Raw genomic sequence first — 23,492 nt, 5'->3', positions numbered from 1 at the left:
GCCCCTTACCACCTCTTCTGTACCCAGTGAAACACCGGGTGCATGGAGCGACCGCAGGCATCTTGTGAGTGGAGATAGCTCCCCCATCAGTCTGACGGTGCTGCGCCCAGAGCCCAAGAGAGGGTGTGGCCTAATGGCCGAAGCTTGGACTGGGGATCCTCCACGTTCCATTTCAGTCGGTCAACATTCTGTGATTCTAGGGGAATCACCTAATCTTCCTGTGCCTAAACAAATCTGGCCTTTCATAGCATATCCTGGTACTCATATGAAGCACTGGAAAACCTTTGGTCAAAACAATAACAAGCATACAGTCCCTCCCCCGACTCTAACAGCTGAAGAAGTCAAAGTCCCACCACTCGCCAACCAGCACTGGCGAAGATGCATGCATACAGTTCTTCCCCCTGCACTCTCGCCTGACTGTAGACACAGACAGAAACCTCCTGCCTCATTGCTGAGCCAGGTAACCGGCATGCAGCGCCCTGCCACTGTACCCCAGGGGGCTGAGCCCGATACAGGCAAGTAAGAAGTACCTTTCTCCAATCACTAGCCCAATGCTGGACCATTCCACCCTTCTCACCCGTGTCAAGGCGGCGGGCATCGAGGGCCTGGCCCTCGCCTGGCTTGAGTCCTTCCTGAGCGACAGGGCTCAGGCGGTTCACCTAGCTGGTTTTACCGCTGCTCCTCGCAGGGTTGCTTGTGGAGTCCCCCAAGGCTCCTCACTTTCCCCTCTTTTATTTAATTTATACATCTACCCTCTCATTTTTATGTTACAGCAGCTCAAGGTCACGGTGTTTAATTACGCTGATGACCTCCAGCTAATTTTCAACCTTTCCCACTCCCCTTCCTCCTCCCAGAACGTCCAGTCCGTAATGTTGTTCATCCAGGACTGGATGAACTGCAACCACCTCAAACTCAATCCAGATAAGACAGAGTTAGTCTTGACTGGAGGTGGTTGCAGCCCCTGGTCCCCCTCCCACTGGCCTTCCTCACTTGGTGTCCCCCCGCTCCCTGTCCCCAAGGTCAAAACCCTTGGCATTTTCCTCAATTCTTCACTCTCCGTTCACTCACAGGTTTCCTCAGTTGTTTCTTCTTGTTTTTTTTCCCTTAGAACTATTAGGAAGATCTCTCGCTTCTTCTCTCTGCCTGCGTTAAAAATTATAGTGATGGCCATGGTGCTCTCGCGCCTCGATTATGGCAACATCATTTACAACGGCGCCCCAGCCTACGCCATTCGCCGCTTGCAGCTAGTGCAGAACCAGGCTGCCCGCCTGATCCACGGCCTGCCCAAATTCCATCGGGTTACCCCCCTAATGCAGGCACTGCACCGGCTGCCGGTGAAAGAGCGTGCCCTGTTCAAACTCGGCTGTACCACCTTCCAGGCCAAAATGGGCACCGCCCCGGAGTTCATCTGCTCCGCCATCAAACCCTACGCACCTGGCAGAGAGCTCCGCCCCTCCCATCAGGCCCTGCTAATCATCCCCCGTTTCCGTAATAAAAAGGCCGGAGGAACAAAATTTGCAGTTCTTGCTCCTGCGTTCTGGAACTCCCTCCCGACCGAACTCCGAATGACTTCCTCCTACATTGAGTTTCGGAAGGGCCTTAAAACTCTGCTCTTTTCCCAAGCCTACAAGGTCTGATCCCCCTCCGCTCCTGCCACCCCCTCGCAGTCCTAAAGCGCCAAGAAACCGCATGGTAGCAGAGCGCTATATAAATGTTTTTAAATTCAAATTCAAATTCAATGCAGGCAGTATCCCCTCCCCACAAACAAGTCCATCTGATAACTATACTCACAGACTTAAACTACTCCTGCATGATAGGTGGTAACCGGTTATGTATGTGTGGACGTGATCTCCAAGGAAAGGGGAGGGGTGGGTGTGCGTGTGTGCTCGAGAGGAGTGAGCCTGTCTTGCATGAACGAATTAAAGAGGGAGACTGAATGGCACAAAACTGGACCGGAAGAGGACTCAGTGACTCGTAAATTAAATGGCATTTATAAAGCGCTACACCTGACGAGGCGTTGAAACTTAATTAAATACTAAGAGCCGTTTTCCCATATGTGCTTATAGTATTTGTATACTTGGATATAAAGGGGTAAATAAAAGCTTCAGTTTTGATTGCTGGCCAGATGTGTTTGACTATAACAACAAAGCGTGCTTTCAAAGAGATTACTCTGCCTGCAAGCTCCCAAGGGTGCCTTGCATTGTTCTAGGAAGGATGAAGGGCTTTGTCTGCCCGCTGGACTTCGAACACTCGCTAGGGCGCCCAGTCTGTGTGTGGCTCTGTGTGTGTGTGGGTGTGTGTGGCTCTGTGTGTGGGGTGTGTGTGTGTGTGTGTGTGTGTGGCTGTGTGAGTGTGTGTGTGTGTGGCTGTGTGAGTGTGGGTGTGTGTGTGTGTGTGCAAATGCAATAGGTCTCGCATTTGTGAGAGATTAAGCTATTGGCATTGTAAAAGACAATATAACAAAGGCTGGAGCAGGATGACACTCTAGGAACGGACGCACAGCTGTTGCAAGTATCCTTATAAGCATACCACCAATTTATCTAATTTATCCAAATTGGTGGTATGCTTATAAGGATTCTTGCAACAGCTGTGCGTCCGTTCCTGGAGTGCCATCCCGCTCCAGCCTTTGTTATATTTACCTGCACGTGGCACCTGAGCAGACCACGGTTCCGGGCTGCACGCAACAACTTTCAAAAAAATTAAAAAATAATCTACATTGATAAACTGAATAAATAGGTGTGCACTTGTTCATCCCCCTCTTTTTTCTTTGTAAATGACAATGCCATTTATTTCTCTGTTTTCAAAACCAACACATAAATAAAAAGTTTGCCTTCTACAATGCCAATAGCTCTAACTTTTGCAAAGGCGAGACCGTTGCATTGTAAATGCTTGTTGCAACATTTCGTCTGTCAGCCTGTTAATTTGTAAATGCATGAAGACAAGGGGGAGGGGGAAGATTCTTCTTGTTTCTAATGCTATGGCCGGCTCTACCCCTCCCCCTCCTCCAATGTTCGGCCCATGGCTTACAAAAGAAACAGGTAGAATCTTGCCTTCCCCCTGTCTTCATGCATTTACAAATTAACAGGCTAGCGGAAGAAATGTAACAACAAGCATTTGCAATGCAACCGGTTTAGCCTTTGGGGCCTTATAAGTATTTAACCGTGCAGCATAATTTTTGCATCTGGTTGCCCAGTAGCAGTTCTACCGGGAAGCAGGGAGGAAGAAGAAGTAACTGAGGGATCACAATGGGCAATTCATGCATAAACCTTTGAAATTAACTCACAACAAAGTCAATACATCTTTGATGGGGACACGTTTGCCTTAGAAGGTATCCTCTAAATTGCACCTTTCGGATGCAGAAATGCATTTTTACATTGCAATATATTGTAAGTGATCCACTAGATACTCCCTAACATTACAACAATATTTATTTTTATTTTACAGTTTTATATAGTGCAAACTTAACCCAGATCGGGTATCAGAGCACTTTGCATAGCACCAATTGCATTAAATGTTCGTTAGGCATGGGGAGATTAAGTGATTTGCCCAGAATCACAGAATGTTCATGTGAGAAGTTAGCCTGGCATATGATGTCCACTAGTTCTAATGGGCACCTTGCACCAGTCTAATCGACCCTTATTGATGGTGATTGTAAAGTTAACCTTATAGAAAGCTATCCTAGTGGTAGCATGAACCAGCAGTCTTCAGGCTAAGACTTCAGTAGGCGAGTTAAGCAAGTTGTTTTACCATATATAATCCCTTGAGTACCAAATGAAAGGACACCACACAAGGTATATATCAAATATATATGTATTTAATCTAAGCACAACCCCTCTGCACTCTTTATGAGGTCAGAGGTAAAAATACAATATAAATCACACAGTTAATATACGATAAGTTGCACAGTATATGTTATGCCCTAGGGGCCTCACAAACCATACACTAAGAAAGTGGTATAAGTACCACGTGAGAGGTATAAAGCAGGCCTGGGGCCTGTGGAATCGCTGGGGCCACACTAAAGAACCAAAGGTTAGGAAGTAGGAGGCCCACGGGAGACGCGTGCAGCGTCTAAACACAGCAGCGGGTTACTATCGACTTTCTACGGGAAACGAAGAAGTTACAAATATACAATTTAAGGACACTTCCGGACGGACTAGGATGGAACCCTTTTAAACTAGGACACTTCGAGGGTCAAGACCCACGGGAGCACTGGAGTAGTCGTGTTACCTCACCCAGGGAAGTCGGGTGCATAGGTGTCTTTTCGTGTCGCGTTTCGTCGTCGTTTTCTATGGAGAGCTGCAAAGAAGTGCTGCAGGCGACCAGAGGAAAAGTGTCCAGGTGGATCCGAGGGTGGATCGGAGATGTGAAGAACCTGAAAGCAGTGGGGACAGAGTCTGGGTCACTAGCCAGTGACCAGGAAGGTACACGGAAGGAACCAGGCGATGCCGGGTGCTTGAAGGTGAAGAAGGTGAGTTTGTCTCTTCAGCCACGAGGTCCAGGAGGTATCGACGATGACCAGATGCTGGATTCGAGTTGTACCACAATGAATATAGATGACTGCGGTGTCGGTATCCGGATTGGACCTAACAAGCTTTGGCAACTGCAACCCACGCAGGATATCAAGATTGGCTCTGTTGCAGAACAGCAAGGTCTGTGACACTTCTCCTTTTCAGGGAAGCTGTTGCAAGCTTGGAACAACCAGGAAAGCAAGTTAAATTCAAAGGAAGGTCTTCAGGGGGCTCACAAGCCAATGGGTAAGGAACCAGGAAGATGTGTCGAGCTCAAATGCAAAGGTGGGGCCCATGGGACACTCGCTGAGTGTGGGGGCCTGGGCTTTGGTGCAAATGGTGCTTGGGGCTGGGGCTTCTCGTAACCCAATGCACAACTTACTGAGCCTTCAGGAAAGGAGTGCAGGTAGCAAAATGCAGGATGTCCAAGATGTCAGGTTTCACGTCTCTCGTGTCCACCACATGTCTCAGCTTTGCTGTGGATGTGAATCGGGGTCAGAGAAGTCTGGAAGTCTAGTTCTTGTGTCCCAGAGTCTTCGGGATCTGACGGGAGCCTCGACAATGCAGACCGGTGAAGTTCCTGTTGGTGCCTGTTTGCACAGGGTGGTCACTCCTTGACCTCAAGGGAGATAGCTTCCGTCTTCCAGTCGAAATGGAATGTCGAAGGCCCAGGATATGTCTTTCAAAGATTCGTCCAGGGTAATCGAAAGTCCTAGGGACACAGCTCCTATACTTATACTAAGGATGGGGGCTGGACTACCTGGCTAGGTCCCTCCTATGTGTGTACCTGAGAAAGGGGTGGTTACACCTCTTTCCCTTTGTCCAGTTTCGCGCCAGAGCTGTGGCTGTGTACCCCAGCAACCGGTTCGAACTGGGCTATGCATGGAGCACCTTGTGTGCCCCAGGCAGTGTCTAGAAGCATTCACTGAATGCAGCCCTCCCTGCCACAATACACAAAACCCCTGTCTGGGGAGGTGCCAGCACCTCCCTTTACAGGAAACCTATTGTCCAAGCCTCCCCTGACAGAGTTTTGTCCAGCAGCAGGAGTTCAGACTCGTGTCTGTGGCAGCAGCAGCCATTTTGTGATGGTGAGACTCTGTTTAACTTTAACCGGGTAAACCAGTAACTACATGTCTTCTACCTCTAGAAGGGTGGAAAGCTACCCCCGCCGCCAGAATTGGCGGGGGGTAGTATTCCAAAGTGTTTTACACCTTACACAACATGTTTTGATAAAGCCAAACCAAAGTTAGCATTAACCGCAAGGATTATAATGCACTTAAGAGTATATGGTATGGCTATATCATAGAACAGCTATAAGTAGATGGTTCCGAAAGCTGCAGAGGGGCTCAGCTCATGCCAGAGCACCCTCTCACATAAAACCAAGCACTCTGCCTCCAGGATTGTCAGGGCTTACCATAGGAGTGGATTATCAGTGTATATGTGTCTATATGTAAAGGTAGATATAGGTATACTATATCTAAGTAAGGGGTGATTACACCACCTTACCCAGGCTGTGTGACAGACCTGTGGTGTCAGTTTGGAAGGCAAATCAGGGGTGGCAGAATAGATGCTGCAGCCCCTGGTAGGCCAAGGGGGCACCTATGCCCTGGGTACCTATGGTACACTATACAGGGGCTCACAAGGGTGGCACAGTAACCAATCTGGTATGTACCTAAAGTACATGGTATCAATTTAGAGAAAGAACAGCTGGGCTGTGGGTCTGATTAGGTGGGCCACAGCCAGACTAATGTTGAAAAACCAGAGAATCACAGCAAAATGTGGGGGTGACCATAGGAAGCAGACCCTGCTCTCTTACAGTTCAGCGTCATTGCCAAGACTCGAACCCAGTTCCCCAGATTCGAGGTCGACCGCCCTAGCTGTTAGGCCAACTCCTGTGTTTCGGACATTCTGCAGCCCCCCTCCCCCAAACAAAAAGATATTATCAAACCTTCTACTGTGCAAGGGAGGAATTTAACTTAAAAACATTTCTGAAGGACCACAAACTGAGTGTTTGCCAACGTATAATTAGACCCACCCTGAAATACAAGCAAACCTGGCCCTGAGAGGAGATTTGCTCATATTCCAAACTCGCTATACAGGCAGAATGTCTACGTGGGCGGATTCACTTTATGGAGGCAAAAGCACATCGTTGGTGGTACTTGTAATCAAGAATCCCACTAGCACTTGGTAATATGCTAGTTGCCATTAAGTGTGCTAGCAGCTTAGGCAATTTGGCCCAAATGATGATAGGCTTGATTGAGTTATCAATAATCTTGCAATTAGAAAGCATTGCATCCGTACTTTTGCCTACGATTAATACAAGCTGCCAACATTTCAGCACTGGATAGTGTCACAACTACAAGGCTCCGATGTAAAATCTTCAAATTAGTGTTTGTATTGTCACTTTGTGAAATGCCACAAGCCGACTAATGCTTTGCTTCGCAGGAAGTCCCCTCGAATATGTTAGCTCAGGAACATAAGATTAAACGAGTTTAAGCTATTGACATAGTAAATGAAAATGTGTTTTATGTGTTAAAAACAAAAACATAAAAGGCATTGTCATTTACAATGCCAACAGCTAAAACTTGCCTAAATGCGAGACATGTTGCATTGCAAATGCTTGTTTTTGAAAGTTTCATCACCTCTTTTTATTTATTTTTTAATCAGTTACATTTTCTGTAAAATAGGTTTTTTAGCGTCTTTCTTTTGCCACAGACATATGTTTAGAAAACTAAAAGTCCATTTTTTAGTAATTTCTTTCGAGCTATAAAATTAAGTTTTATTTTATGTTTATTGGCACATGTGTCTTTCCTATTAATAGTTTAAATATGAGTTGACCTACGTACAAATACTCCATTTATGTTGGCTCCTAACACATGACATGGGAGAGCACTGCAGGCTGGTCAAGCCATACACACATCTGGAGACGTGAACTTTGTGTACTTCTGACCCTCCAGGGCCCAGACCTGCATCCGCCATCACCTCATGCAGGATGTCTGCTCCCGACCATGAATGAATCCCATGGATGGACATCATTCCTGCATTGAATTCAAGCCTTGGAGATGGTCCCATCCCCCTCGCAAAGTCAAGAAGGTTAATGATTGTCACCTGGAATGACCTCTTTACTGGACCCAAGTGATGAGCACATTCATATGCAAAGCATGGTGTTCCTCTGAAAGTCTATATTCTTTGAACCTTTGAGAACCAGCTCTCAGAGACACGAGTCTGACCTCTCCAGGGGGAGTTTACTGCCCAGGTACAGAGAAGGAATCCTATTGTTTCATGGATGAAGCAGCCGGAAGTGCAAGGCTCTAAATATTCATGTATGCATAATTATAGCAATGTGTGCATTGATTTAGACAATACTAGCCTGCTTTGTGTTGCTAATATAATGTGTATTTTTCTACCTATCTTCCTGCCTCTGAAGCTGGCAAGCAGCTGGCCTGCATGTAGCTGCAGGGAAACAGCATGTCAAGTCTGTTTTGGCTTCTTTGCAAACAGCACCTCTCATGTAGAATCAGGGGGTGCAGACTTATGAGGCAAAGACATCAAGACTACAGCTCTCAGAGTATTCAGACTTGCTGGAAGTGCTGCATGACATGAAGCAACGCCTGAGCACCAAGCGCGCCTGTCAGGATCATCTCTGAAGGACAGGTGGAGGTGAGGCGGAGTCCATCACAAGTCAGCACCACCATCACCACTGATAGGCTGACAAGAGTCAGCAATAGAGTAAGTGGGGCTGCATAAGTGTTAAACACTACACGTGACAGATGTCTGGTGGCGCTGGGTCACATTCAGACTATATGCTACAATCACATCTGAAAAGCCCGTTGGGCTGAGCAGGGTAAATGCATATTCCAGTATTTGTAAAGCGCAAACAATTACCCGAGGGTGTTTAGGCGCTGGGGGCCTTTGGGAAGATTAAGCGAGCTATTGCCCAGAGTCACATGGTGCTGGGGTGATCAGCTGCCGGCGCCGGGGATCGAACCATGATCTTCCTGATCCCAGAGCCAGCCGCCATGGCCACTGCGCCACACCTCTTCCCTTGTCACTTAAGTGCCAGGCAATGAAAGGGCAGCTAAAGACAATCAAATCCCAAATATCCTCATATCACTGATTGACTCTTTCACAGCACAATGCATCATATGACTGCAATGAGGAGAACATAAAAAACAGAACACCCTCAGAAGGAGAAAAGGCGGACAGGCTCAGGGACCCACTGGGGAGGTAACCTGTGACCCTGGGGTCAAACACAGAGCCCTGTAATAGATGCAGTGGTGCACTAAGCTACCAACCGTGGCTTCACGTATACTAAATAAAACAGCACCTAAAATACATATTTTACTCCTACAAGGGTGGAGCTCAGAGACGTTGAGGTCTAATACCTTCAGTGTCACCTCAACTCAAGGATTTTTGAAGTGCTGGGCAACACATTCTTTTTGGTCGCTTATTTGGATCAACTTTGAACTTCATAATCGTTTTCATCTAATTAAACCCTCCTGAGTGGTGAGTTTTAGAGAGTTGAGGTAAAGTCAAGTGGCAGAGAAATGACCAATATAAATGTCAGAGGAAGTTGAATTATACATTTGTTTATTGAGAGTGGGGCGGCAGAATGGGTTTAATTTACATTGTATAGCTAATTTACCCCAACTTCTCTCCCTGCCCTCCCCTTATGAACCTCACCCTACTGAAAAACACACAAAGCCCCCCATGCCTAAAAAGGAAACAGCTTGATCCTCTGTTTATCCCCGTGGCCTCTCTGTGGACTCTGCAAGCAGCGGAGAGCCATTTATCAAGCAGGCCCCGGTCAGAGGCACTCCTGGGGCTGGCTGACTGTGTGCGTGTGCACGGGGTAAGGCGCCGATCGCCACGTCTCTGCCATGCTGCCCAAAAGTGCTGACGTGACGAATGCGGCTGAAGTTGATGGATCTGCCCAGGGGCGTAGCACAGGCCCACACAGCCCCCGCGGTGCGGGGGGCCTCTATCTCCAAGGGGCCCTCTCGGCACTGCACTGTGGCCGAAGAGCTCCTGATTGAGCCCAGAGGGGGCCCCTCTAAGTACCGTGCAGGGAGGCCCCTTCACTTTTCGTTAAGCCAGTGGATCAGCCGCTGTCTCTTTTCCTGTCCCGCTGCAAAGAGTCGGGAGATTGACTCCTTTGTCAGGAGCTCTGCAGTTTTATGGGAAAGATAAAGGTGCTGGTGCAGCCTGGCTCATGCTCCTGAGAGTCGAACGAGGTTCTGTTCGCGGCTTGTGGATCCGAAAATTGATCGCGTTCGGAGAGGATGAAAAACAAGCATTTGCAATGCAAGAGAAATCACATTTATGCGAGACCTCTTGACCTCTTGAATTGCAAACATGAGTGTGGGTGGGTGGGCAGTTAAGTCACGAACAACGGGAGTGGGAGGGGTGGGAGAGAAGGCACGGACAGTGGGAGGGGTTGCAAGACACCAAGTAGTGCTCAGAAAATATGCAGTAAAGGTGCCAGTAGCCATGAAAGGAGACATGGTTGTCATAAGGAGGGACTAGCAGCCTCCAAACCAGTCAGAAGGCAGCATTCAGAAAGGCCAAAGGCACTAGTCAATGAAAAAGTGGGTGGGGGAGTGGGCGGAGCTTCTCTCACCTATAGTGTATACTGCATGCCTCGCAAAGCGTGCAGCGCATTCGCTGCACCACTAAGCAAAACCTAATAAAAATGAAACAGACTCACTGAGTAACCAAGAGGGTGTCAGCCAGCAGGTCTGCTTTTGATACCTTTCTCTCCCACAGGATTTTCTCCCACCCGCCTCTGTCTCACTTTTTATCCCCTACGACCACTCGCGTTTCCGAAATTCCCACTGCCATATGAGGGTGACCAGGCCAGACCATCTGTTTTTTTTTTTTTTGGAGGGGGGGGCTTGTTCTTTAACTTTTCTTGTTTTGTCTATACTGAGCATGCGTTTGCTGCCATCTTTGTTACCTGGGACATGTAGTTCATTTAAAAAAATTGGTCACGAAGCCAGGAAAACTGTCCAAACCCGTAACGCCTGGTCATAGAACAGTGTTGATGTACTGGTATGACTATAATGGCTGGGCTGTGTAAACGCTTTGCGATGTAATGTCTTGTTCTTTCTGTCCCCTTTCTCTCATTCCATCTTTTCTTTCGTTCTCTATCTCTATTTGTCATGTTCATTTCCTACCTCCCTTTCATTCTCTTTATCTCTCTCACACACAGTCATACTCTGGTTCTCAATGAACTCCTCCCAACCATTTATTATTGTTCCTTGTCCCGAAGTTTTTGTTTTTTTAAGACTTCAGACTTTGTGGCTTTAAAAAAATAAATAACAAAGCTAATATCTCTGTTATGATAATGAATCCAATACACAGGTAAATCTTGAAGTAGGTTTATTCCTCAGAGAAAGATCCTAAACAGCTTCTTGCCAGACACAGCTGGACCAACTGATAACAGTGCCACAGCGGTGACATCATATTAGAATCTCTAGAGCATCATAAGGATGCATCATTCCAAGCAATAACAAATGTGTAAAATGCAAGCCAGCATTATAGAAACATTGTATTGTATTGTATGTTGGATTTATATAGCACTTATAACCCAGGGGTCTCTAAGCGCTTGCCTTGGGAACCCATCCTGGCTTTTCCCTGTGAGATAGCCCCTACAGGGCATCCCCAAGGTGAAAGCCAGGCATCCTGCCGCGGGGGGCCGTTGTGGAGATTATGCAAGCTTAATGCCCAGAGTTGCAGAGTGCGAACCCATGATTAGGTCAGGCACCGAAGCGAGAATTATCGAGTCCATGGACATTTGAGCTCAAGACCCTGCCACGTCGGGAATTGAACCCTGGTCCCGGGTCTGACCTCTGCTTCAGGGTCTGCCTGCTCTAACCAGTGAGCCACACTTCTCCACATAACATAACAATCTCACATAGGTGAAACGTTTTTGGTTTTGCCGGTGCTCTTTTCTGTAATCTCTGGCAGTCGGATTACAGGTCCCAGAGAGAGGTAGGGTGCTTGCGTAAATATCATTTATTTTTTAGTGGACATTTCTTGAAATGTAGTGGCTCATTCGTTACACTTGAGCAAGATAAAGCCACAATTACCTTAGCGAATAATAACATTTACTTCAGAAATCGATAGACTTAAACAGATGAAAGAGACTGGTTTTGGTAAAAGGAGCAAGGAAATGATGCCGGCGACTTTGTATCTGTGGCGTGTTTGCTCGCTCCCAGTGCCCACAGCAGTGCACTGTTTACATTAGTAATAGGAAAAAACATTACATGAGCCGATTTATGCATTTGCATAGTAAAGCGAAGTAAATCTATCACCAGCTTTACTACAGAGTCTGGCAAAATAAAGTGTCTCCGAATGTTAAGGGAAAAAAACCTCTAAAACTATACTCTTCGTATAGAGAAGATTATCATACCCATCTCCGTTTGTGTGGAAATTTCTCCCAAAGAATGCCCTTCCTTTTATGCTGGGAGCTCATTGCTACTGGCATACCTTTCTCCTCATGGTTAGATCGAATTCACCAAAACCCTGTCTGTCCGATTTTTCTCCTGCGCTCCTTGTAAGCTGTTTTGCTCTAGCCAGTGGGTAAAAAAGGTTGGAAATGGAAAACGTGCCTGTGAATTTTTCTGACCTTTAGAGAGAGCACCTTCAATTTCTGTTCGAAAATAAACAAGCATTAGCATAGCCAATTGGTCTCGCCTTTGGGACCTTATAAGTGTTTAGCCATGCAACAGTTGATGATGTTGCACCAAGGATATTGTGCTGCATACTTACAAGGTCCCAAAGGAGAGACTTATTGGCTATGCCTGCCAATGCTTGTTTCCAGAGGACGTGCTCCAGTTTTTTAACCACCGATCACGTGGTCACGCACTAGTAGATTTCTTTATTTGTCTCACTGACGGCATTTAAGTAATTCCATTTGTTTAAAATAGGACCATTATGGTGGTACTTGTAATTTCTTTTGATACTGATCCTGTTATTAGAAGTGATTTGATTTGGGTAACCCAACTTTGGGGTATTTTGCTGTGCTTTGTTTCCCCCTCCGCGGACATGTGGTATATTTAGCTCATTCTCTAATATACTTTTTGCACGTTATTACTAATATCTTGAATGGTGGGGAAAGTATCTGTCTAACTTTTGTTGTTTTCCCATGCCCCCCTTTAGGCCGGATCATGGCCTTGGGTTAGTTCTCCCTACTCGCCTCAGAAGCACTGCCTGGAGTTTCTCGGATAATTACTGGTTCTGTGATTTCTAATATCAAGTAAATTCATGTACCTTGGGACCCTGTGTGTTTGAAGGAGATGTTTGCTGAGGTACATGCATTGTGATACAGTGGCTCCTTTATTTCTTCTTTCCAGACCTGCTGTATATCTTGAAGGACCCCTATCTGGATGCCTTTCACTGAGAAGGCGCTTTTATTATTACTCGACACAGGTGACTGTTGTGATTTCAATTTTTAATGGTTATATAGTGTGAAACATCGGTATATGTGACACCACAATATGACATTCAAGGAAATATAAATAAAGATTTTTCCTTTTTTGATCCAATCAGAATACTCTTGGATTTCTTCTTATGAAGTTTGGACCGTGACCGCTTCACATTAGATTAATTGGCTTTAGGTTAGGCATGTACGTCTTTCCACACTTTTTTTAGCCTTCCCTTGTTATTTTCAAATATATATATATTTTTTGTTTCTAAAAAAAAATTTCGTCTTTCTATTCAGATATATCATAAACCTTGCTGTTGGAAGGAACTTCTATGGATTTACTTGTGAGATTCAGAAACATGACTACGCTTAATATTATTTTCCGCTGTCTAAGGTTAGATGCACCTACTGCTAACCTCATGATATTTTTACTTGATGAGGTAATTGGCGGACTATATAAACTCTCTCTACTTTGCCTTCCTCTTTTAGAGATCACCACTGTCCATTCGGTTTTCCTTGGTAGACATGATATAGCTGTACTCCCGGCATAGGAGAACAAAATCAATCAATCAATAAAAGCATTTGTATAGCGCACTACTCACCCAGAGGGTCTCAAGGCGCTTGGGGAGGGGGGTCCGCTACTGCTCGAACAGCCAGGTCTTGAGCTGCTTCCTGAAGGCGAGGTGGTCTTGGGTCAGGCGGAGGTGGGTCGGGAGGGAGTTCCAGGTCTTGGCGGCCAGGTGGGAGAAGGACCTTCCTCCTGTGGTGGCTCTTCGGATGCGGGGGACGGCGGCGAGGACGTGGCTGGTCGATCGAAGCTGGCATGTGGGAGTGTAGAAGTTGAGGCGGCTGTTGAGGTATCTTGGGCCTTGGTTGTGTAGGGCTTCGTGTGCGTGGGTGAGGAGACGGAAGGTGATTCTCTTGTTGACCGGGAGCCAGTGCAGGTCTCTCAGGTGTCCGGAGATGTGGCTGTGTCGGGGGATGTCGAGGATGAGTCTTGCTGAGGCATTCTGGATACACTGGAGTCTCTTCTGGAGTTTGGCAGTGGTTCCGGCGTAGAGGGAGTTGCCGTAGTCCAGTCGGCTGGTGACAAGGGCCTGGGTAACCGTCTTCCTGGTCTCGGTGGGGATCCACCGGAAGATCTTACGTAGCACACGCAGGATGTTGAAGCACGACCAGGAGACGACGTTGACTTGTCTGGTCATGGAGAGGGAGGAGTCCAGGATGAAGCCCAGGTTGCGTGCGTGGTCTGTTGGTTTGGGTGCGCTGCCCAGGGCAGGGGGCCACCAGGAGTCGTCCCAGGCGGAGGGCGAGGAGCCCAGGATGAGGACCTCCGTCTTGTCCGAGTTCAGCTTCAGGCGGCTGTTCATCATCCACTCGGCTACGTCTGTCATCCCTTCGTGTAGGTTGGCTCTGGCGGTGGCAGGGTCGTTGGTGAGGGAGAGGATCAGCTGGGTGTCGTCAGCATAGGAGATGATGTTGAGGTTGTGTTGGCGTGCGATGGCCGCAGGGGGGCTCATGTAGACATTGAAGAGGGTGGGGCTGAGTGAGGAGCCTTGAGGAACGCCGGAGATGAATTCGGTGGCTTCTGATCTGAAAGGGGGGAGGCGGACTCTCTGTGTCCTTCCGGCGAGGAAGGAGATGATCCATTCTAGTTCCTTCTCTTGGATTCCGACTTTGCTGAGGCACTGCACTAGGGTGTGGTGGCAGACAGTGTCGAATGCCGCAGAGAGGTCCAGGAGGAAGAGGGCCGCTATTTCCCAGTTGTCGAGCAGGGCTCAGATGTCATCAGTGGCTGCGATGAGGGCGGTCTCGGTGCTGTGGTTGGCCCGGAAGCCAGACTGCGAGTGGTCGAGGGATCCATTTGTCTCGAGGAAGGCGGCCAGCTGCTTGTTGACGGTCTTCTCGATGACTTTGGCCGGAAACGGGAGGAGCGAGATGGGGCGGTAGTTTTTGAGTTCGGTGGGGTCCGCTGATGGTTTCTTCAGTAGAGCGCTGAGTTCAGCGTGCTTCCAGCTCTCCGGGAAGGTAGCGGTGTCGAAGGAGGTGTTGATGATGGCCCGCAGGTGGGGTGCGATGACAGTGTCGGCCTTGTTGAAGACGTGGTGCGGGCAGGGGTCGGTTGGGGATCCGGAGTGGATGGAGTTCATCGTGCGTCGGGTTTCTTCGGTGTCGATCGGGGTCCAGGCGCGGAGGGTGGTGGTGGGGGGTGCAGGTTCGGTTGTGGGGTGCGTTGGCTGTGTGATGAAGCTGTTGTGTATGTCTGCGATCTTGACGTGGAAGTAGGAGGCAGGGAGTTGCAGAGGTCTTGTGATGGGGTGATGTCGTTGTTTCCGGCTTTGGGGTTGGAGAGCTCTTTGACGATGTTGAAGAGTTCCTTGCTGTGGTGTGCGTTGTTGTCCAGTCGTTCCTTGAATGCGGTTTTCTTAGTGGTACGGATCAGTTGGTGGTGTTTTCGAGTGGCGAGCTTGAGGGCGGTCATGTTGTCTGGTGTTGGGTCTCTGCGCTAGGCTCTCTCGAGGGCTCGGCAGTTCTTCTTGGAGCTCTTGAGTTCGTCGGTGAACCATGGTGCTTTCTTGCTGCCGGGTCTGCTAGGCGGGGTCCTCAGAGGGGCGAGGTCGTCTGCGCAGTTGCTGATCCACTTTGTGAGGTTGTTGGCGGCCTGGCTGGGGTTCGCTGAGCTGGCGGGGGGGTCCTGGCTCAGGGATGCGGCGAGCTGATCGGCTGTGATCTTGTTCCAGCTTCTGCGTGCAACCTGTTGCTGGTGGTGGTGGATCGTGTTCTTTCTGAAGCTGAAGTGGACGCAGCTGTAGTCCGTCCAGTGGAGTCCGGTGGCGTGGCTGAAGGCGATGTCCTTGCTGGATGAGAAGATGGGGTCGAGTGTGTGTCCGGCGTAGTGGGTGGGGGTGGTCACCAGCTGTTTGAGACCGAGGTTGGCGAGGTTGTCCAGCAGGTTGGTTGTTTTGCGGTCGTTGTTGTTCTCCAGGTGCAAGTTAAGGTCCCCGAGGAGGATGTAGTCAGCGGAGATGAGGGCGTGCGGGCTGATGAAGTCGGCGATGTCTTCGCCGAATTGTGTGCGTGATCCCGGGGGTCTGTAGATGAGGGTGCCTCTGGGGGTGGTTTTGGGGGCGGTGTGGATCTGGAAGTGCAGGTGCTCGGCGGTTGTGAGGGTGTCGTCGGTGTTGGTCGTGATGCGGATGGTGTTCTTGTGGATGATGGCGATGCCTCCTCCAGTCTGATTGACTCGGTCCCTCCGGGTGATCTTGTAACCGTCCGGGATGGCGATGGCGATGTCGGGCGCTGAGGAGGCGTTCATCCAGGTTTCCGAGAGGAAGGCGACGTCTGGTGAAGTTGTGTTGATCAGGTTCCAGAGCTGGACGGCGTGTCTGTGGACGGAGCGGGTGTTGAGTAGGATGCACTTCAGGTGGTTGCTGTTGGTGTTCGGCTTGGCGGGTGCGGGTGCAGTGCAGGCTGGATGTAGGAGAAGTTGCAGGAGTGGCAGCTGAAGGGTCCGTGGGTGCGTCTCGGGGTGGCTCGGTAGCATCCAGGGGTCCGTCCGGTGTTGAGTGCATTGAGGTCGCTGGCGTTGTAGGTCCGGCGGGTGGGCTGGTGTCTGCGGGGGCCGCAGACGGGCTTACCTTTGGCGCGCCTTCGGTGCGTTTAGGGCGCGCCCGCTGTGCGTCAGCGCTGCGCGTTTACCACTCTGCCATATGTGGAGAGTTGGGGGGCGGAGCGAGGGAGGAGCAGCTGGGAGCCAGGAGCAGGGCGGCGAATGGGAAGGGCGGCCGAGAGAAGGGGGCGGGGCCGCAGGGGGGCAGCGGCGGGGAGCGGGGAGGTGGCGGGAAACGCGGCAGGGGCTGAGCACAACGAGGGTCAACAGGGGACAAAGACAACAAACTAAGTACCACTAAATACTACAGGGGGGAATACAATCACAGAAATAAAGCAGAAACAGCACACTAAAGCGGAACGAGATACAAGGCAATACAATACAAGGCAGCGCAAGCAGCAGCGGTCGGGGCCAGGAGCAAAGCTGCAGGCAGCGGCGGCCCTCGGCGGGAACCAGGGGCACAGCTGCGGGCAGCGGCTGCACTCGGGGCAGCCTGGGCTCACACACGGAGGAGTGAGCGCGGTGCGTGGGGTGACCGGCCCAGAGGGTCAGAGGTCACTGCTCACCACCGTGCTCCCTCTGTCCTATATGGTCCAGTGGGAGGGAGGAGCAGCTGGGAGGCGGGAGCGGGGCGGCGAATGGGAAGGGCGGCCGAGGGAAGGGGGCGGACTGCAGGGGGACAGCGGCGGGGAGCGGGGAGGTGGCGGGAAACGTCGCAGGGGCTGAGCACAACGAGGGTCAACAGGGGACAAAGACAACGAACTAAGTACCACTAAATACTACAGGGGGGGAATACAATCACAGAAATAAAGCAGAAACAGCACACTAAAGCGCAACGAGATATAAGGCAATACAATACAAGGCAACGAGATATAAGGCAATACAGTACAAGGCAGCGCAAGCAGCAGCGGTCGGGGGCCAGGAGTACAGTTGCAGGCAGCGGCTGCCCTCGGCGGGAACCAGGGGCACAGCTGCGGGCAGCGGCGGCACTCAGGGGCAGCCTGAGCTCACACACGGAGGAGTGAGCGCAGTGCGTGGTGTGACCGGCCCAGAGGGTCAGAACCACATATTAGTTCTCCCCTTCAATAGGGGTATTAGCCTGAGAAGGTACGTTGATATTTACCTTTCTCTTCATTTTGTGGATTTAGCTTTTAACTGGATGATTAGATATATGATTTGGGCTTAGGACAGAACCATTATAGGGATTTCTTCACCTCTCCTTTTAAGTGTTGATTGCTCCGTTTGACCCTGACAATTTGTCTTTTTACATTAGTGTCTTTTGATTGTTTCTGTTTGGTGCTTATGTCTCTCCTTTTATAAATGTATGAAATAATGTTTTTTGTCATGTTTTCTTTGTCTAAGATGTATACATATTTTACTCATGTTGTGTTTATGTGCAAGAAATATATATTGTTTGCCTCATATTTTGTTCCGTTTATATCGTGGTTGTTAGATATATATATTTTTTCGTTGATGTACCAGATTTACTTTATAAATGTAAATGTGTACTTTGTCCAATTCTTCTGTTTGTGTATATTTATGTTTGTATCTTGTTTACTTTCAGCGCTGACAAAGTTCTCTCTGAGAACGAAACGCATTGGCTGAATTGCGTCTTTCTGTGAATCATTTATGAAAATTAGAACAATAAAGTACTCATTTGAATAACTTCAGAGCAAATTCCTGGACAATATTTCTTTTCTGCATTCCTGTGCACACCATTCAAGCTTTGCTGTTAGATACATCCTTGGCCCCCACCATCAGCATTGAAGGGGCGTGGTTATATCATGGAATGGGCGTGGTTATGCAATTATAGGCCGGCTGTGTCATCACCATCTCAGACTGTCCAATCCTCCAGAACTAACATCCTCCCCTCCCCCACGGTGTTTAAGACGCTGAAGGGGAGAGGTGGCCGCTAGGGGCGTGGTAGCTGTTAGGGCGGGAGTCCACCATCAATGCAGCTCTGTGAGAGGTGGTTTCTCGATCCAACCCCCCAATGAGAGACGTGCTAATTCTCGAAACAGGAACATGAGTGCCAGAGATGGGGGGTGGGGGTAGGTCTGACTCTGTGTTGGGCACAGGGTTAAGTATTATTACTACACTGCTCACACTCCCCACCCCCCACCCCCGTCCTTCCCAGGTGCTCTGTTGCCCCCCCCCCCCCTCCCCTGGGCCCCTCCCTGGGTTCTCCTCATTTATTTCTAAGTGTCATATGCACTGTAGAGGGAGGTGAAGCACTGGGGGGTGTCTGTGTTGTGTGGGGGGTGGAGGGAAAGTATTGTCTGTAGTAGGGGATGTGCGCTCTCTCCTCTGACCCCCTGTCTCTCTCTCCCCCCCCCAGGCTCGCACTCCCACCGGTACTTCCACACCGCCCTCTCTGGGCCCCTCCCTGGGGTCCCCCAGTTCTCCTCCGTCGGATATGTGGATGACGTACTAGTCTCTGGCTACACCAGTGAGAGTCGCAGGGTGGGGCCCCGGGCCCTCTGGGTGGAGAGGATCGCCGCCGAGGAGCCCTATTACTGGGACTGGCAGACGGAGAACCTCCGAGAAGTGGAGCAGGAGCAGAAGGCCAGTGTGAGGAATGTGATGGGGCGAGTCAACCAGACCGGGGGTGAGTGACACCAGGGGAGGAGGGGAACCAGAGGAGGTGAGTGACACCGGGGGAGGCAGCCTCATCCAGACAGGGGGTGAGGGGCATCTGGGTGGTGATGGGGTTTTTGAGGAATGTCAGGGAGGGGGTGCTCAAGTAAGGCTGTTGTTCAAACTTAACTTGGAGGGTGGAGACCAAGGACATGTGAGGTGTAACCAGTCAGTGTTTTGGTGTGCGAGTGACTGCAGAAGGGGGTTTCAGGCGCAGTCACGCAAAACATTTTGAAGTGCAGAAGCTGTGATGGGTGTTTGTGCCTGCGGCTGGGGGGTAACGCGCACCCCCAAACCAGGGCCCTCACTCTCCCTCAGACACACTCTGTGCTGCCCAGCCTCAGATCCTTCACACACACCCCCCACCCACAGTGCTCTCCCTCATTTTGGGTGGCTGTATGGGGGTCTAAAGTTACTCTGTGCTTGAAGGTGTCGGACCCTCTGCTCCCCCCCTTCAGGCCATCATTAGCCCCCTGTGCCCTCAGCTCCTCATTCTACCCCCCTCCCAGTCCTCTCCCTCATTATGGGTGGATTTATGAGGGTCTAAGGTCACTGTGCTTGTAGGTGCCTGACCCTCTATTCCCCTCTCAGGCCCTCATGACCCCCACCCCCTCAGCTCCTCACTCTACCCACCCCCCTGGTCTCCACATGCTGGAGGTGGTGTTTGGCTGAGTTCTGTTGATCGGCTTTGATGGAGTGGCGGTGGGAAGGATTTTCTTGGGCCACCCTCTCTGTCCCCCCTCCCCCCAGGCTCCCACTCCACCTCTGGTCTCGCTCTTTGCTGCCCCCCCTCAGACACCGTCTCTCCGCTCCTCTCCTGCAGGTCTCACCCTGCTCCCCCATGTCCCTCCTCAGCCCCACACTCTTTTTCCCCCTCAGGTCCCACGCGTGTCCACTAGAATTCCAGGCGTGAGCTCTGGGTGACACTCCCCATGGGGCGACTCTTGTGTCTCCTCACTGCAGTGGCGTAGTGAGCCCTTTGGCGGTCCATCAAAAGGAGGTGCGGGCGATTGCCCCTCACTCTTCTCTACCCCTCACTCAACCCTTACTCTCCTCTCCCCTCTCCCAATTCTCCACATTATCCAGTGCATGTCCAACTGTGAGCTCTGAGGGGGCGGCAGGGGACGGGGAGGGAGGGGGGTGGTGTCTCCCCTCAGCCTCTGCCTGCGGGTGTCAGACCTCCCCACAGCCCCTCACTCTCTTCTACCCCCTCAGGTCTCCACATGGTCCAGTGCATGTCCGGTGTTCTATTGGTATCCGCAACCTGTCTGTCTGTGTACCCCCTGCTTGTGGCCCTTGCTTAGCGCATGCGTGTTTCAGTGGATGTTGGGTTGGAAATAGTTCCAACACTGGCTGTGAGCTCTGAGGGGATTGTTAGGGGAGGGGGGTTTTGTGGGGCACGCGGGAGGGGGGTGCTGTCTCCCCTCAACCTCTGCATGGATTAGTCAGACCTCTCTCTCCTCAGCCCTTTACTCTACTCTCCCTTCCCCCTCAGGTCTACATATGTGGCAGCAGATGTTCAGCTGTGAGCTCCGGGAGGAATGCTAAGGGAGGGGGCGGGGATGTGTCTCCCCTCGCCCTCTGCCTGGAGGTGTCAGTCCTCTCCTCAGCCCCTGTTCGACTTGGCCCTTTTGGCAGGTTCACCCCTAAACTTTTTCCTTTTAAATGTGACCTGGTACTAGTTGTTTTAGGCTTCTGCGCACTTTAACACTGTGTCCTAGTGTAAAGCGCGTGCGCAGCTTGAGTGTGTGTGGTGAGATTGGCCTGCCCTCCCATAGGAATGCATGGGGGACATGTGTGTCCATGGTAGTTCCTGATGTGAGAGGGGTGCAGGGGCGAGTTTGGTATGTGCGAACTTGTGAGAGTAAATGCTGTGCAATGGTGTGCGCAGATTTAATATGACTAGTGGAGAAGTGCCACTTTTAGAAGTTGGCATTTCTGTGTGCAGTGAATGTGAATTGACTGTCTGGCTTGTGATTGACAGGAGCTCGCTGGTGTGCCAGGTTCCAGGAGCCAGGATGGGTCTGCCCGGTGGTGAATAGGGAGATCTGCATGTAGATCGAAGAGAGGAGTTTCACCCGGGATCCTGAATAGGGCTGGGCCTTTCCTACACAATGCTGTCTCCACCCCCTGTGGGTGCGTCTCATTTCCTAGCCTGTCCTGTGAATAGGGAGAGGGGCTGAGCAAAACAAAGTGCTCCAGAACTAGTTGTAACTGGTTCTCCCCTTGCCCTACAGCTTGAGACAAAGGGAAATGTGTGTATAAGAAGGGGCTGTGACCCCATGTATGTTGTTCTCTGGATCCTGACTTAAGGGGGGCCTGCTGCTGGGTGCCAGGAGGACCCGCCACTGGTACTGCCTCCCTGCTGGAGGGCCCTGTGAGCTAGCCCCTGGGGCCAGCCTTTGCCCCCTGCATTCTTAAAAAGACTTTCCCTGAACATTGCCTCACTTAGAAAGAGCGCTTTGCTCTTGACTGCTGGCCAGAGCGCTCCACCCTTTCCTCCCTGGACTGAGGACTTCACTTCTAGTGCTGGGAGCGCTTTTTCCTTTATTTTAAATGGCGCTAGGTTTGTCGTTTTGTTGAGGAGCGCTGCATCGTCCCAGTCCAGTCCTGAGTGCTCTTCACTTTTGTTTCTCAGACAACTGGTGGCCGCAGCGCGAAGTTGCAACTCGAGGAACTTCACCGTGGAGATTTCCCCCGCAATTCTGCTAATTTCCTAAACGGGTGCCCACCCCGCGTCTTTGCCAGTTCCTGAGCAGAGTTGAAAAGTGGGTGCCCACCCCGCTTCTATATTTACTGAAAACGGGAGCTTACCCCGTATTAACCCCACGCTTTCCGCATACTTAAGTATCGGGTGCCCACCCCTCCTAATTGCTGCCTTCGTATGGGTGCCCACCCGGGATTGCGCCCACACAAAGGAATTCACCGCTGTGACCCGGGCTGAACCGGAAGTCAGGCTCCCTTCTGGGAGCGGGCCGTGAGACGAAGCTGTGTTTGGCCAGAGGAGAGGGGCAGCACAGTAGATAGCACGCGAGGCTCCCGAAGGCTGGGGAGAGCCTTGCAAGGGCTGAAGTCAGGCGAGAGCCCACCCTGCCTACACGGTCCTGCTCCAAGGACCGGTGCCGGAAATCACCCACAGGAGTCTGGAGATTGAAGCGAAGGGGGCTCAAGGCACTTTGCCGGTGCCTGCCCCCGCCGCCTACCAGCCCCACGCAGCCCGCAACCCTGGAGACCTGGAGGAAGCATAGGAGTCCCGGTGAGTGGGGCTCCGATCTGGCATTGTAGGGGGCATTATTCTTAAAAGGGGAGCCCCGGAAAGGAGAGGCTCCCCCACCCCTTTGTGACACCAGCTATTCCCCCTGCAGTCCGTTCGCTGCATTGTGAAGTGCACCATGGGGGCAAGCTGATACCTGGAAGTCCCGGAGTGGGACTTGCATACTTTGGGGCACATTTTTTTATTCTTAGAGCCTTGCGTAGCTCTATTGGGGGCATTTTGATTGGAGAAGGGGGGTGAGTTACACTCCCCAGAGCATTAACGGGCAGAAGAGTGCTGCCAAGGCAGTCGGAGGGCCAGCTGAGAGGCCCTAGGTTAAGAGTCCCAGAGAGGGGCTCAGAGGGCACAGTGGTGCCAGGGCTCATTTTACAGCTGCCCAGCAAGTAGTGGGCAGCTGCCACGTTTAGGCCTAACACTCTTGCGCACTCTTTTTTCGCTGCAGGCGCAGCCAGCCCTGACTTTTGGGACAAAGAGCGTTAGAGCCCAATGGAAGGCCAGTTGGCCTGGGGACAGTACCTAATGTGATTCTTGCGCAGGGTGATTGCGTACTGTGTTCATGATAGTAATTACCGAATGCCTAATGTGATTTATGCGTAATGTGCAATGCCTTTATGCCTGTCCTCTAAATGTGCTTCATGATTAGGAGGTTGTTTTGCCTAGTATAGTTTATGCTAGTGAGTTTATGTTTTCCTGCGTGATCTATGCCTAAGGTGATTAGTAGTGCGTTTCTACCTGTTACCAGTGGTTACTGGTTGTGCTCTACAATTATTATTTTGTGCTTCAGTTATTCTATGTTCTACATCTACTATTTCTTATAAGTGGCTATTTCTGACAGTGATCCATGTGGCCCTGTCATGTGTATATAATCCCCTGTAGATACTGCCCAGTGCCAGTTGGCACAGTGTATATGTGTGATTATGATCTAATGTGTTTATGGTAATACAAAGGCTATTTTCATATATAACCTTGTGTGGAGTTCCTTCTTGTGGTGTGCCTAGTGTGTTGCTGCTGTGTGTGAGTGTTTTGGAAACGCTT

General features: G+C 50.5%; 1 protein-coding gene across 1 annotated transcript in view; it reads left to right on the top strand.

Annotated features, from left to right (window-relative positions):
* The first annotated feature begins 18,584 nt into the window (after window positions 1-18,584).
* LOC147710016 (class I histocompatibility antigen, Gogo-C*0203 alpha chain-like) overlaps window positions 18,585-23,492 on the top strand; it is a 267,300-nt gene continuing 262,392 nt past the window's right edge. Inside the window, exons 1-2 of the mRNA XM_086919307.1 lie at window positions 18,585-18,597; window positions 18,885-19,154. Coding sequence (XP_086775433.1) covers window positions 18,585-18,597; window positions 18,885-19,154 — 283 coding nt within the window. The remainder of the gene's footprint in view (window positions 18,598-18,884; window positions 19,155-23,492) is intronic.

The sequence above is a fragment of the Lissotriton vulgaris genome, chromosome 5, assembly GCF_964263255.1.
Source record: "Lissotriton vulgaris chromosome 5, aLisVul1.2, whole genome shotgun sequence".
NCBI lineage: Eukaryota > Metazoa > Chordata > Amphibia > Caudata > Salamandridae > Lissotriton > Lissotriton vulgaris.
This window is presented reverse-complemented; position numbering and strand designations above follow the sequence as displayed.